Source organism: Schistocerca nitens, chromosome 2 (genome assembly GCF_023898315.1).
Source record: "Schistocerca nitens isolate TAMUIC-IGC-003100 chromosome 2, iqSchNite1.1, whole genome shotgun sequence".
Classification (NCBI taxonomy): Eukaryota; Metazoa; Arthropoda; class Insecta; order Orthoptera; family Acrididae; genus Schistocerca; species Schistocerca nitens.
In genome coordinates, this window is record NC_064615.1 from 761,271,230 (window position 1) to 761,287,976 (window position 16,747).

The following is a 16,747-nucleotide window of genomic DNA, read 5'->3' on the forward strand; positions in this document are numbered from 1 at the left end:
GTTCACTGTCTCCATAATATTTTCAGTCTTCGTGACGATCATAGACTGTCAAAACAACAAAGTCGTAACATTGTATTAGGTATACGTAGAGTTGTAAATCTGCCTCAGGTCACCATTAGTAAGCGTAGACCACGACAGTTTTCCTAGGAGCCTTTATCAGATAGTAGCCACGTTACCTGTCTTTAGGAGTGTTGCATACCTATCGGGCGTTACCTCATTTCGGTCGCTCTAAGTATGCTGTCTTGCTAGAGTCCCCTAGAAACCGGAAGTGGCGAACCCGCTAAAAACTGATGGAGTATATATAAGGGCCACGTAACCCACGAAACATTTTTGTTTGCATAGTTATCCTCCTATCACTTAATGAACAGTATGTATAGCAAAATTGAAATTGCCAATGTATGGTTCGGCTTTTTTCGAAACTTTTGATCTGTACCGTGAAACGGGGATGTTTTACACAAACAATTACAGATCATCATGTAGCGATAGAAAAAACAATTCCTCAAAAAAGAAAATTAAAAAACACATCGCTACGGTATTCGTCGAGCTTATGTGAAACATGTTTGTTGTTCATAAACAACTTTCGCACATATTGATAACAGGAAACTTACCTTTGACGAAGAGGAACGTTCTATGGAGTACAAAATAAGTTATACATTGAAGCGCCAAAGAAACTAATATAGGCATGCGTATTCCAATGCAGAGAGACGTAAACAGGCAGAATACAGCGCTACGGTCGGTAACGCCTATACAAGACAAGTGTCTGGCGCTTTTGTTAGATCTGTTACTGGCACTACAACGGCAGGTTATCAAGATTTAAGTGAGTTCGAACGTGGTGTTTTTGTCGGCGCACGAACGATGGGACACAGCACCTCCGAGGTACCGATGAAGTGTGGATTTTCTCGTACTACTATTTCACGATTGTACTTTAATATCAGAAATCCGGTAAAACATCGAATCTCCGACACTGTTGTGGACGGAAAGAGATTCTGCAAGAATGGGACCAACGATGACCGAAGAGAATCGTTCACCGTGACAGAAGTACTACCGCTCCGCTAATTGCTGCAGATATCTATGCTAGGCCATCAACAAGGGTCAGCATGCGAACCATTCAAAGAAACATCTTCGATATGGACTTTCGGAACCGAAGGCCTACTTGTGTACTTTGCCTGCACTACAGAAGCTTTACACCTCGCCTGGTATCGTCAACACCGACGTTGGGCTGTTGACGACTAGAAACATGTTGCCTGGTCGGACGAGTCTCTTTTCAAATTGTATCGAGCGGATGGACGTGTACGGGTATGGAGATAACCTCTTGAGTCTATGGACCCTGCATGTGAGCAGGGGACTGTTTAAGCTGGTGGAGGCTCTAATGGCGTGGGCCGTGTGCAGTTGGAGTGATTGGGACCCCTGAAATGCCTAGATACGGCTCTGACAGGTAAGACGTACTTAAGCATTCTGTTTGATCACCTGCATCCATTCATGTCCATTGTGCATTCTGAATGACTTGGGCAATACCAGCAGGACAATGCAACACCCCACACGTTCAGAATTGCTACAGAGTGGCTCCAGGAACACTGAGTGTAAACACTCTTCTGAGTGTAAACACTCTTCTGAGTGTAAACACTCTTCTGAGTGTAAACACTCTTCTGAGTGTAAACACTCTTCTGAGTGTAAACACTCTTCTGAGTGTAAACACTCTTCTGAGTGTAAACACTCTTCTGAGTGTAAACACTCTTCTGAGTGTAAACACTCTTCTGAGTGTAAACACTCTTCTGAGTGTAAACACTCTTCTGAGTGTAAACACTCTTCTGAGTGTAAACACTCTTCTGAGTGTAAACACTCTTCTGAGTGTAAACACTTCCGCTGGCCACCAATCTCCCCAGACATGAACATTACTAAGCATATTTGGGATACCATGCAACGCGCTGTTCAGAATTATCTCGACTCCCTTCGTACTCTTGCGGATTTATGGACAGCCCTGCAGGATTTATGGTGTCAGTTTCCTCCAGCACTACTTCAGACATTAGTAGAGTCCATGCCGCGTCGTCTCGCGGCACTTCTGTGTTCTCGCGGGAGCCATACACGATGCTAGGCATGTGTACCAGTTTCTTTGGCTCTTAAGTGTAGATTTTAATGTTTGTGGGTGTAAACTGTACTTCCATGAAAATAACTGCTTACTCTCCATAAATGGGTAAAAGTTACGTGATCGATTAATTTTATTGCTTACAAACTACAATTTATATTTTGTAAGGATATTATATACACAATGGTCGTCGGTTCCTAGCTTCTCTTTCACACATTCATTTGTGTTTCCCTACCATTGGAAACAAGTTATAATCTAGTATAGTTTTAAAATAATTAAATCTGAAGTTACGAACAATTTAGGGAGATCCTGTCGCCCTCGAGAAGTCGCAGACACCTGCGAATTGTCGCGATTGGTGATCTGAAAATTGCATTACATCAACGCCATATGAAACCTTTCTCGTGCAGTAAAGGAATGCTGTCCACATACAATTTCCGTACCATTAGAGATATTAATGATATTTACATTTCTGAAATCAACGTGTTGAAGCAAGGCTTCTAAACCCGACAGTTTTTGTCTGAAACTTTGCGGAAAATAACTGCATTAGTTCGGTTACTAGCCACAATTTAACACTGTTTCTCCGAGCAGAGAAATATTGCCACCAGCATAGCTTACGATATTTAATAAACAGGTGAAAATGGCCTATACACTTGTCCTACTGTATAGCACACGCAACCTCTAATATTTGTTTGAATCTAGATTCTAGAACATATTCCGATTTAAAATTATGGCCTACAGTTAACAGATAAACTTCCTCCACGGATATCAGAAAGGAATAAGGTCATATGAAACATAATTCACACTTGTTACACGTGATAGCCTGTGAATGAAGAATGACGAAGTGGATTTGATGGTTTTCGGCCTTGAAAAAGCTTTCGGCTCACTGTCATACATGCGCCTACTGACGAAAATACGATCGTGTTAGGTATCTAGACTGATCTGTGACTAGAATGAAGATCTCCTTTGATAAATGACTTCTGATGTACATCTGGAAAGTCTGATAGAGCCACATCTGTTCATATTTGTATAACTTAGTAACGTCAGTTGCAATATTAAACTTCTCACGATTAAGAACTTACTTGTTAAAAACGTCGTACACATTGTCTTATAATGGGTCATCAATATGATGCGAAGATTAGTACCTACCTTAAAACGTGAGGACGTGTAAAGTTGCCCTCACAAACCGTAAAAATGTAGCAACTTCGAGTCTACAGTTCATGAGGAGAGAAAGGAATGAGGCATTACCACATTGCTTCAGTCGTGGATAAAACGACAGGCCTATGTTGATTGGTGGAAAAGTGGAGATAATGGTTTTCAAGGGGAGGAATCTAGTAAGATCGAAACCAAAGAATGAGAAAATTTTAGATCAAGTATTCCACTTCAATTATCTAGGTTGTGATACTGGTTTTAACTGTGACAAAGACATTGAGAAGAAGGTTAATAAATATAAAGCTATCTGTGGAACAACTGGAAGATCTATGAGAAGAAAAATAAGGAAAGGAAAATCATATAATGTTGTTTGAGCTACTCTTGTATGTTGTTTTGAATCATGGACAGTAACAAAAAGAAAAAAATCACGTATACAGGCAGCATATGTGAACATGAGCTGTAAAGGGCTGTTGTAAAATGGATAAAATAAGGAATGAAATAAAATCAGGTTTAAAAATCTCTTCAGTTAATAACGAGATTGAAGACACTAAGATGAAATGGATCATGTTGATAGAATGATAGAAGACATTGCCAGAAAGGTAATGAAGTATCGGCCGACTGGAAAGAGGGAACTGGATAGGCCTCTTATGAGATGGATGGATGGATCAGAGACCAAGCAGGTGAAAACAACATATAACCATGCGTGGGCGGTGATCACGAAAAACTGCAGTTCTCGTACCGAAGATATTGCCTGTACAACTATTATTTGCCGGGACACTAAACCTGTAGAACGCATGTCAGGATGGAGTATCGGCGCATAAAATTTGTACAATGGTGACCATCTTATTTGGCCCTTAGGACAGTGGCATAGAAGTAGAGTGAACATAAAATATAGTGTGCTGCAAGTTTTGGTGCTAAGCCCAGTCCTGCTCTTAGCCTAGATAAATTATTCACACAGAAAATTGGAAGACTTGAAAACTAACATCCGAAGCAATAAGCCTATTTTCTCTGGAAATAAAAACTGCTTTCAAAATTCCAAGAACGTGTCTTCATGTTGGAATTTATGAATATTATGTAGATTCCTATGTACGACTTTCAAAGGGATTGAGGATAAAATTAGAGTTGCACAAAGCTTAAGCAGTATCAGCAATTTTTCCGTGAACCAGAACAACTACATTGACCAGTTTCACTATTGCGCCTTCTAGCAGTTTGACGCGGATCACACCAGCAGCTCCTCAGTTTTGACTTTATAATATGTGTAAGCCCACTGTTTACGTTTTCACCGAACTCCCAGGTCCTTGGTCGCTGATCGTTTCCCTATGAGTCTTCCTTTCAAACTGAGCCGCTGCTACACTTAGGTGCCTCAGCTGCGCTGAACTTCATAGCCGCAAGAAACAGTTTTAATAGCTTGGATAAAAAGTGACGTTAACACCAATTGCGGCAAATTTAAAGGAACTTAGCGAAAATGGAGAAAAGTAACACTGTAGTATGATGAAATACTAGGTACCACAGGTTTCTGCTGTGTGCTGAGATCAGAGAATTTTCCCTTAGAAATGTGCAGCAGCGAAGGACTAAATTACTTCCATCTGATGCAAGAGTGCGAAGGAACATCCCATTGTGAAGCTGGGAGAGGGGGGGGGGGGGGAGAAAAATTCGGAAGGATACCTGAAGAATAGACAACTAATAGGAAGCAAGATTATGATCTGAAGCCTTGAAGTCGAGATCGTTAGAGACGATATAACTACGTTCCTCCTGTATTAACTAGGGACTCAAAGTGATTGAACGTACGTCTGTTTAAGAGCTGCAGACATCTGTTTAAAGGAGTCTTCTTAGTCGTTAAGTCAGTCTTCGGTACAAATACGTATTATATGTATGTATGTATGTATGTATGTATGTATGTATGTATGTATGTATGTATGTATGTATGTATGTATGTATGTATGTATGTTCCCCATCTTCTCCTAAGTCACTGGAATGATTTCAGCGTAACTTGGCACACATATCACTATCTGGAAATCATCGCTGTGGGAGGGGTGGGGGCGAGGAGGTGGTGTGAACCATCTATCAAATGGATGGGAGTGAGAAAGCAGTTTAGCCCACGATGCGCGAATACCCATACTTTATTCAGTTAGTAGTTGAGGAAGAGTACTTAGTGTAATGTTTGTTCCAACTCAATTTCAGATTTTTACGAAACTTTCTCGCTGACAACCCCCACAAAATGATGAAAGAAAAGTTTATTGCTTACTACATTTTCGCTGCTCTTACAATAACACTGCGACTTGAAGCCTCACGCTTTAATGTACTACTACTTTACTACCGACTGTAACCGCGAAAACACTTCAGGCAATATTCACATACGCCGCTGAATGCACCTTCACAATTATATCATTACACGGCACATATTTCAGGGGATTCGTCTCTTTAAACACTTAGCTGCGTGAGAAAAATTGCTGTGCTAAATATGTACAATTATATGTGAAATATGTTGAGTATATGTGAAATACATTTGACATGTGTACGAAGGCTCATCCTAAACCCCCTGGAAAGATTTCAACCAAATTTGGTACACACGATTACGATCTAGAAAGAAATACTATGGGAGTAAGAACCACCAGCGTCGTATTGGGTGAGCATGATGACGTGGAGACAGAGGTTGGGGGAGGGGGGTATAGACAGAGGGGGGGGGGGAGGGGGATGGACAGAGAGGAGGATGAAATGACCGGAACATATACATTCACCTGAGTTAAAACATACTGGGGCTCGTGCAAGCCCCATCTAGTTTTTGTACTATGGCTTCCAGAACGCTCATTGATGTACTCTTATTAGGATCAGATGGCGGAATTTAGTACATATTCGGCTCTTTCCTTCACCTTGTCCATCACAGTCAATAACAGAACACAGAAGTCGTTTGCTACAGACTTAGTCATGATTTGTTATCACTTAGTGACGGTAGAAGATTATAGAATCGTCGAGAAAACAATACAGCTAAGCATGCTTTGTTTTTCTGGATTTATGCTTGGCTGCATAAAAATAAGGTCAAGTTTTGGCACGCTCCGTAGCTGTAGATACTACGACGCCAAAACCAGGCGGCGCGTGCGTCCTCTGCGACGTATGATGGATGCTGGACTGGCGACACGCTTGAAGCGAGCGGAGTGGCGGCCGGGCCGATAACCCTGCAGCCATCAGCGCAGCCGCTGATCCGTGCGGCCGGCGCCGGCGCCAGTCTGCTTCCCTTTAAACGTGCCTCGTCTGCCCAATTCTGCAAACTCCGACCCGTTAACCCAACTGACAACGCCATCTTTAGGATTCCTGCTTCACTCGGAGCGATACACTTTAATGCGCCCCTCCAGACCCCAATTAATGACTAATCACTACTTGGAGGTCACTTATGAAGCGACATGGAGTAGTGATTTCTTTTTGTATGATTAAACGTCCAGCAGATGTGTCCTCAGACATTGGTTAACAGCTACTTTAAAGAGAACAATCCTACAATTATACTGTGGCCTTCTACTTTATACTATGCGCCAGATTCATTATCCCTGATTACCTACTACCCCATCCCCCTTATCAATTAGTAACGTATGAACGTTTGCCTGATATTACAGCTTTACCGCTCGTTTTTTTTGTGTCCTCGCCAAACTGGTATTAGGTGCCTAAGCACGTTTCCCTCCAATTTCCAGCCTTTTGACAAATTTTCTACATTATTCGCTAGCCTTTGTTCGAATACCTCTTGCTCTCGATCCATCCACTATTTTAGAAACAATTTTAGGTCCACATTTTATGTTACCAGTTTTTTCTTCGATTTCTCCATGTACAAGCCCTTTCTGTGTAGTGTTGTGCTCCGAGCATACAATTTCAGCAAGTTCTTCCTCAAGCTTATGTCAATGTTATCCGAAAAATCTCATTTCATCATGGTCATTCAACTCTTGATTTTGTGCTTCAGGAAAATTTGGATGTGACAACTGCGCCACCAGAGCAACCAGCATCAAGTTTCGTGGTCAGATTACTGATTACTACTTACGAGGCACCCTTAGTGCAGTTTAGTGTACGCTTTGGATAATGTATGCTTACTCGCTTGCTCCATAACGAGTTCAGCCATGGATTTTGGCAAGATTTTCCATTAGCTTTGCAACTATCTTCGGTTGCGGAAATGAAACTGATTCTCCTTAGGAAACGAATGTGCATTAGTATACTACGTTCTAACAATTCTTGTCATTCATATTATTGTGTAGTCACCAAAGGCCTGAACTTGTATTAATTATGGAACCAACTTTCAACGTCGATGCAAAAGTGCGAACTTTTATTCGTGCTTATTTATTGTAGGGAGAACAATTGTTGCTGCTGTGAATGAGACGATATGGAGCAAGTATTACTACGGGACCAACCAGACGCAAACAGCTAAGCTACGGCAGCAATATCAAGAACAAATGTGAGGAGTTCCCGAATTTGGCACAGTCAAATTACAATTGGAAAATGTATGATAGTACGTGAAAGCTTGATACTTTATTATGTAAATGTGCAAATATCACATGTTATGAATCAAATCATTTGTTATGAATTTGCTCTCCGCCAGTTATAAGAATGCTGCACGTATGCTATTCTCATACCTCTAATTTCAGGTAGCGTGTGAGATAGATGCAAGCGAGTTTAATTCACGTGGAGCTGTAGGGAGTGATGACTTTTCTCCAGACAAGGTCTGCAAACGACATTCAGCACAGATGTTACAAACACTATGTAGGGTAAGTGTCGTTCCTCCAACACGGTCTGAACCTGGGTGACTTGATTTGAGACTGTAGATTTTTACTGTTTAGCCTCTCAGCGGGAGGCCCACATCTACACATCCGGCAACAAAATAACGATGTCTACAAGCTGATTCTTGAGAATCACCTAGTATTCTCCAAAAAGATAGCTGAGATACTAGACATCACTCAGAAGTGTATTTCTATCCTTATTAAAAATATCAGACGTGAAGCCCTCAGTAAACTAGCTGCCAAATAGTTTAGTTAATAAACAAGGCCGAGTTGAGTCATCCACAGTTTTGTCACATTTTGCCACTACAGAGGAATTTGTCGCTAGGTTAGTGACAGAGCAGAACATAGTTTCGTAGTTGTGACACAGGAACCAAGAGCAAGAAAATAATCACAGTGAGTACCTACACTCTAATAAGCTTCGCATCAAAATATGTCAGAAAATCGTGGCGTCCGTTTTATGGACTGGCTCTGAGCACTATGGGACTCAACTGCTGTGGTCATCAGTCCCCTAGAACTTAGAACTACTTAAACCTAACTAACCTAAGGACATCACACACATCCATCCCCGGGACAGGATTCGAACCTGCGACCGTAGCAGTCGCGCGGTTCCGGACTGCGCGCCTACCGTTTTATGGGGTAAATATTGTAGTCTGTTCTAGGACTGCGTAGTTCAGTCTGCGGTTTTACCTTAGAATACTGCACCAATCTCGTTGCCCCCCTGAAAGAGACAAGACGAAATGAGCTAGAAATCCGACCAAATCGAACCTTTTGTTGCAGGACACGCACCTTTACATTCATTGGAAGATGTGACTGCAAAATGGATGCACAGCGTTCCCAGTTAGTCGACCACTTCATCCCCCTAATTCGTCTGATCCGGCCTCTTCCGACGCACCTATTTCCAAACCAGAAAAAACACCCGAGGAGTCATTTGGTGACTTTGCCGACATCAAACATGCTACTGATGAGCTGGCGTGACCGTCACATGATTTTATTTGAATGAATTCGGAGAACTAACAGTATAAAAGCTCATTTGTCGTGATACATCTACATTCATACTCCGCAAGCCACCCAACGGTGTGTGGCGGAGGGCACTTTACGTGCCACTGTCATTACCTCCCTTTCCTGTTCCAGTCGCGTATGGTTCGCGGGAAGAACGACTGTCTGAAAGCCTCCGTGCGCGCTCTAATCTCTCTAATTTTACATTCGTGATCTCCTCGGGAGGTATAAGTAGGGGGAAGCAATATACTCGATACCTCATCCAGAAACGCACCCTCTCGAAACCTGGCGAGCAAGCTACACCGCGATGCAGAGCGCCTCTCTTGCAGAGTCTGCCACTTGAGTTTATTAAACATCTCTGTAACGCTATCACGGTTACCAAATAACCCTGTGACGAAACGCGCCGCTCTTCTTTGGATCTTCTCTATCTCCTCCGTCAACCCGATCTGGTACGGATCCCACACTGATGAGCAATACTCAAGTATAGGTCGAACGAGTGTTTTGTAAGCCACCTCCTTTGTTGCTGGACTACATTTTCTAAGCACTCTCCCAATGAATCTCAACCTGGTACCCGCCTTACCAACAATTAACTTTATGTGATCATTCCACTTCAAATCGTTCCGCACGCATACTCCCAGATATTTTACAGAAGTAACTGCTACCAGTGTTTGTTCCGCTATCATATAATCATACAGTAAAGGATCCTTCTTTTTATGTATTCGCAATACATTACATTTGTCTATGTTAAGGGACAGTTGCCACTCCCTGCACCAAGTGCCTATCCGCTGCAGATCTTCCTGCATTTCGCTACAATTTTCTAATGCTGCAACTTCTCTGTATACTACAGCATCATCCGCGAAAAGCCGCATGGAACTTCCGACACTATCTACTAGGTCATTTATATATATTGTGAAAAGCAATGGTCCCATAACACTCCCCTGTGGCACGCCAGAGGTTACCTTAACGTCTGTAGACGTCTCTCCATTGATAACAACATGCTGTGTTCTGTTTGCTAAAAAATCTTCAATCCAGCCACACAGCTGGTCTGATATTCCGTAGGCTCTCACTTTGTTTATCAGGCGACAGTGCGGAACTGTATCGAACGCCTTCCGGAAGTCAAGAAAAATAGCATCTACCTGGGAGCCTGTATCTAATATTTTCTGGGTCTCATGAACAAATAACGCGAGTTGGGTCTCACACGATCGCTGTTTCCGGAATCCATGTTGATTCCTACATAGTAGATTCTGGGTTTCCAAAACCGACATGATACTCGAGCAAAAAACATGTTCTAAAATTCTACAACAGATCGACGTCAGAGATATAGGTCTATAGTTTTGCGCATCTGCTCGACGACCCTTCTTGAAGACTGGGACTACCTGTGCTCTTTTCCAATCATTTGGAACCCTCCGTTCCTCTAGAGACTTGCGGTACACGGCTGTTAGAAGGGGGGGCAAGTTCTTTCGCGTACTCTGTGTAGAATCGAACTGGTATCCCATCAGGTCCAGTGGACTTTCCTCTGTTGAGTGATTCCAGTTGCTTTTCTATTCCTTGGGCACTTATTTCGATGTCAGCCATTTTCTCGTTTGTGCGAGGATTTAGAGAAGGAACTGCAGTGCGATCTTCCTCTGTGAAACAGCTTTGGAAAAAAGGTGTTAGTAATTCAGCTTTACGCGTGTCATCCTCTGTTTCAATGCCATCATCATCCCGGAGTGTCTGGATATGCTGTTTCGAGCCACTTACTGATTTAACGTAAGACCAGAACTTCCTAGGATTTTCTGTCAAGTCTGTACATAGAATTTTACTTTCGAATTCACTGAACGCTTCTCGCATAGCCCTCCTTACGCTAACTTTGACATCGCTTAGCTTCTGTTTGTCTGAGAGGTTTTGGCTGCATTTAAACTTGGAGTGAAGCTCTCTTTGCTTTCGCAGTAGCTTCCTAACTTTGTTGTTGTACCACGGTGGGTTTTTCCCGTCCCTCACAGTTTTACTCGGCACGTACCTGTCTAAAACGCATTTTACGATTGCTTTGAACATTTTCCATAAACACTCAACATTGTCAGTGTCGGAACAGAAATTTTCGTTTTGATCTGTTAGGTGGTCTGAAATCTGCCTTCTATTACTCTTGCTAAACAGATAAACCTTCCTCCCTTTTTTATATTCCTATTAACTTCCATATTCAGGGATGCTACAACGGCCTTATGATCACTGATTCCCTGTTCTGCACTTGAGTCGAAAAGTTCGGGTCTGTTTGTTATCAGTAGGTCCAAGATGTTATCTCCACGAGTCGGTTCTCTGTTTAATTGCTCGAGGTAATTTTCGGATAGTGCACTCAGTATAATGTCACTCGATGCTCTGTCCCTACCACCCGTCCTAAACATCTGAGTGTCCCAGTCTATATCTGGTAAATTGAAATCTCCACCTAAGACTATAACATGCTGAGGAAATTTATGCGAAATGGATTCCAAATTGTCTCTCAGTTCTGCCACTAACGCTGCTGAGTCGGGAGGTCGGTAAAAGGAGCCAATTATTAACCCAGCTCGGTTGTTGAGTGTAACCTCCACCCATAATAATTCACAGGAACTATCCACTTCTACTTCACTACAGGATAAACTACTACTAACAGCGACAAACACTCCACCACCGGTTGCATGCAATCTACCCTTCCTGAACACCGTCTGTACCTCTGTAAAAATTTCGGCAGAATTTATCTCTGGCTTAAGCCAGCTCTCTGTACCTATAACGATTTCAGCTTCGGTGCTTTCTATCAGCGCTTGAAGTTCCGGTACTTTACCAACGCAGCTTCGATATGGGGTTGGTATAGGGCACAATATGTTTAATAAATATGTCTGAACTACTGCGTGGAAATGCAGAAACTTTTCTATCCTCCATCCCTTTTTAAGGTTTAAAGTAGCAGCATAATTAACGACAGCAGAAGTATTGTGATTTGCAGCAGGACACTACACAATTACTGCGGCAGTAATGGCAATCACAGCCAGGTAACGACACCCTAGCGCTGCTATTACACGTATTTCTGCGTCGTTCGTGCACTTCCTCAGCTTCTACAGAAAGACCGCAGCATGTACGGTACAATGTCGTCAACAGTAGCAATCATACTTTCAATGTTTAGAGACAAATCAGTGCAATGATGGCAGTTATGTCAAAAATTATAGCTGAAGTAAACCAGGTAACATGGCCGCAATTTAAGGGTTCCTTGGACCAGTTCCATTGAGCCATAAACACATTGGCCACATACCACCGCGCTCAATAAGCTGATAATGAAAATGACAATAGCAACGTTTACATTTACATACAGGGGCATCACCAATCAACGACACTTGCAAAGTGATTCAACTGCTTTGCAACCAAAACAGTTACAGTAATCAATGGATTCTGCTGAAGAACTAAGCCAGTTTATAACACGAGAAAGTTATCCGGAATGTAACTACCTCCTACTGTTGCTGCTAACGTTTTCCACTTGGGCGCCTTTACTTCCTATGTACTGTAACTTAAAGTTAAAAAGGGAATACTTATGCTCTGCGAAATGCTGTTTATTGGATCACGAACCGGGTTTCCTCTTCTCAGGCCACTGCCAGGTGAAAAATGTCGCAACCACAGATAAAAACCGAGCGAGGTGGCTCAGTGGTTATCACACTGGAATCTCATTCGGGAGTACGACGGTTCAAACCCGCGTCCAGCCATACTGATTTAGGTATTCCGTGATTTCCCTAAATCGCTTCAGGCATATACCGGGACGATTCCTTTGAAAGGGCACTGTCGACTTCCACCCCATCCTTTTCTAATCCGATGGAACCGATGACCTAGCTGTTTGGTCCCCTCCACGAAACAACCAACCACAGATAAAATGACGTGCGATTTACATGTATTACTGAAGCAGGTACATGAAATGAAGAAATACAGAATAAACGGAAAATATTTTTATGTTGCATTTATGTCATTCCATTTAACAAGAAAATTGGTAAATTATCATTCAATAATGAAGAAAATAAAACAATTTCTCGATTTACTGCAGTCAAACAAAGTTTTGCTCCATAAGTGAGACCAGAAAGTAAGTATTGCGTGACGGAAATGCTCATGTGTGGACAAGGAGGTGGTTAATATCTCAGATGTGTTACGTAGTCGTGATTATGCTACATTAGGAATGGCCATACGCTTGACAAGGTAAATTCTTGACCTACTGTTGTATTTATGATTTTCTATCTACGCGCAGAACTATAATTTAACTTTGAAGTTAAACTTTGCTGCATCGTTGTGTAAAATGCAAGTCTGAAGAATTTGAAGGAATCAGAGTCACATCAGGTGTCGCGTACCTAGTAATACAAGCTCTGCTCAAGGTACAGTGGTTGCATTTATGAGAAATGAACTAGACATATTTGCACAAATTGGAGTATAAGAAGAACTTTGCGAAAGGACAGACTGTCAGTTGTCCTCCAGACGTACAGAGTGGCAGTCTCAAGAGCAGAGGGCCGTCGCCATCCACCTGCTCCCTGGAGCATTGAGCGGACGCAGCGGCTATTATCTCGGGCGTCGTCAGCGATCTCAAGACGGCGCTACACACTCACGCAACCCTCGGCGCAGCATAACTTCTCGAATGGCTTCGTTATCCGTTTGTGGTAGTTATTCAGAGACCACAACATTTTTTGATGCTACATTTCACATTTAAGGGACAACTACAGCTTCATGCGCTGCAGCAGACAAAACTACAGTATAATTGAGCAGCCAGCAATCTGAAAGACTCCTACGATAATTGGTACATTTTTGTTTCTATATTCACATACAGTACTAGCATACAAAATAAAAGTGCAACACTGTCATCACGATTTTCTTACACGTTGCTTTATGTTGGTATGTCATACTTTGACTGATTTTAAGACTAACCCATGTGCAATCTATTTATCCATGTCGGAATCGATTGGACATGGGTTAGTCTTAAACTACATGGAGGTATAGTGTGCTCTTCACAGATAAACAGCCAGCTGCACTGGGTGCAAATGAAGTAAACCTATTGTCAAAGACACCGAAAAGTATTTCAGCGCTTTCTTTTTAGCACGATGCATTCCTATATGAATACAGGAATGCCACCAAATATTACGGACACATCGAACACGATGGAGAAATGCAATCTTTGGGCTCATATATATCGGGAAATCATGCATATGAAACCTAAATTGTGAGCAGTAAAATTTATCATCTTTGCGAAGACATTCCAGTTGCCTCAGAGTAATAAGTATAACAACCATTTGTTTACTGTTATAGGGCACACTTATTCGACAGTACACAAATCTGAAGGTTGAGACAATCCATCTTCATGGTAAAAAATTCAGTACTGGTCATTTTTAGCACTAATAACCATCTTCGGCTTATAGGACAACGACTGCTGCAATAATGCCCGCTCCATTTAACTTCGTCACGTTTTGCTTCAGTGTGTAAGAAACATGAACAATGTAAGCCTTCTGATGTTAGATACACCAAAGGGATATGCAACATCAATGGGATGCAGTATCTGACAAAGTGCCGACAATCTGCTCAGCCCAAAAGCTTGTAATGCACCGACCATACGCTACAGACACAGAACTGTCCCATAACATTTCGACAGATTACAGATAAACAAAAGGCAACGTCAGTGCAGTGATTAAATCACAAAACAGGTTCTAAAAATCAGGCATTTTCCATCATTTTCCAACCACTTTTCCATGCTACACATAGCTCTCATAATAGCCAATACTTCCCACCAGCTCGATAAGTGTTCGTTAAATGACGTTCTTTTACACATTCAAGTTTTCGTTGTAACACCTACAAATTTCTAAAGGTACTTTATCTTGTGTACAATTACAATTCGAGCAGTGTGGGCCAAATACTACGAAGTGCATTACAGGCGGATTAAATCTAGAATGATATCTTCTGCCTGAAACGGACGACAAAGCTAACTGAATATTAGCCGCTCACAGCAACAGTTCAACTTTGTGACGGCGGGTTCTTTTTGAGTGACATTATGAGTAACAAATACGCTGTGCTAAAGAGCAGTATTTAATATAGCGTGCTCACAACGATTAGAAATACTGCATTTGGGTCTCAGAGATAAAATAAATTCGAGGGTGTTAGAATCAATGCTATTCCAAGTTGTGTCAGAACTAATTGTGGTTATGCCATTATGCATCTTCTGCGAAGAGTGTGTTTTTGATTCTCAAACTTACGGGATTTAATCTTATCCAACATTAAAAGTGCGTCGAATCGGCACCCTTGCCTTTGTTTACATTGTGAAGGGAGGTCGTGAGTCTTGACTGTCTAGCTCGTTCGCTAAGAGCAATACCCGATGAAGGCAAGCGTCCTGTTTGGGTTGGAATGCGCGTGTACTACACATTCGTCGAGAAACGGAACACTGTCTTCTAAAAAGTGAAGAATTTGTCTCTAGTGACAATTGCGACCTGATCGTGTAATTGACGCGCTGTGTACTGGTCTGGGTGACGGAGGTGAGTCAATCAGGATCGACTCACCATTTCAAACCAACTATCACTTGTCTGGTACATTGGCCAACATGGAGGTGGATGCTTGGTGGTTTTACTCTCTTGTTTAGGAATATTCCGAACTTTTCCGAGTCTAGAAATGAACGCAAGCAATTTAAATACTATTTACGTAAGGCAAAGCTTAGATGAATCAGAAACAAGCGGCACACCACCACTTCCTAAGGGAAACTGACGCATTTGGTGACGGTAAAGACATCCTTTACGTCTTTAAAACAATGTGTGTCAAACCTTAGTCGATTTATCAGAAAATTCTGCAGTATGCGGGATAAACGAAGCAGGAAACAAAAGAAAATTCTTTTTAGTAGGTCAACCACCGAATTACAGGTTTTGGGTCTTCAAAAATTTTCTATCGTAATAACACTTTTTTCCGTTTTATATGGCTCGGATAGGAAAAACAAAATTTGAATTTGTTGATTTCAAAAGCTTTCTAAGGAAGCTAACTGAACGAATTCCTTTTAGAACCTGATTAAAGACAACTTATTGAACCCGAAATGCTGTTTTTTGTAAGGAAACGTTCTGTCCATTCCAGGAGCTGTGTTTAGTACAGGTTTTCTATCGGTCAGCAACGGAACTTCATTTACGTTAGCTAAAATTTCAATGCGCAGCTCGTTTGTTTCTCAACAATTAACACTTTAAGCAACAACGGATTATGTGTTACCGATCACCAGACACTGTAATGAAGAATGTTCCCACACACGTTGTATTTGGCTAGAAGTTTCCTGAAGCAATATCGTTCGAACTAGAACGGATATGTGGTCGGGAAATACCATTTAGTGAACAGTAGGGCACTCACCTCGTGCGGGTAGAAGGGAGCCTGGAGCGAGACGCAAATGGCGTTGCAGAAGTCTGCGATGCCGATGACGATGAGCGTGAGCCACTGCCGCCTGGAGAAGTTGGAAGGTAGCGGGAAGAGCCCGCTGTCCAGGAGGTCTGGCATGCTGGAGGAGAGGACTGCGCGGTGTCTTCTGCGACCAGCGCTAGCTGCTAGCTGCCCGCAGCCACCACTGCGGACTTTGCGCGGTCCGCGCTGAGCATGCTGGGACGGCCACGCCTCCCCTGCGCTCGGCAGGCCTCGTCGCGTTTACATAGGTGCTTATCAACAGTAGGCCCACAGGTCATCAGGCTGCCCGCACTGCTTTCAACACAGACGGCTTCCTTTTTTTCGGCCGCGGGGGCTACCTAATACACATAGCCCCATTTTGGGGGAATCCAATGTCAGGAAGATA

The 16,747-nt window shown here is 42.4% G+C and overlaps 1 protein-coding gene across 1 annotated transcript in view; it reads right to left on the reverse strand.

The window, feature by feature from the left end:
• Positions 1-16,541, reverse strand: part of LOC126236988 (MFS-type transporter SLC18B1-like) — a 61,344-nt gene extending 44,803 nt beyond the window's left edge. The window contains exon 1 of the mRNA XM_049946713.1: positions 16,315-16,541. Coding sequence (XP_049802670.1) covers positions 16,315-16,458 — 144 coding nt within the window. The 5' untranslated portion in view covers positions 16,459-16,541. The remainder of the gene's footprint in view (positions 1-16,314) is intronic.
• Positions 16,542-16,747: the final 206 nt, after the last annotated feature.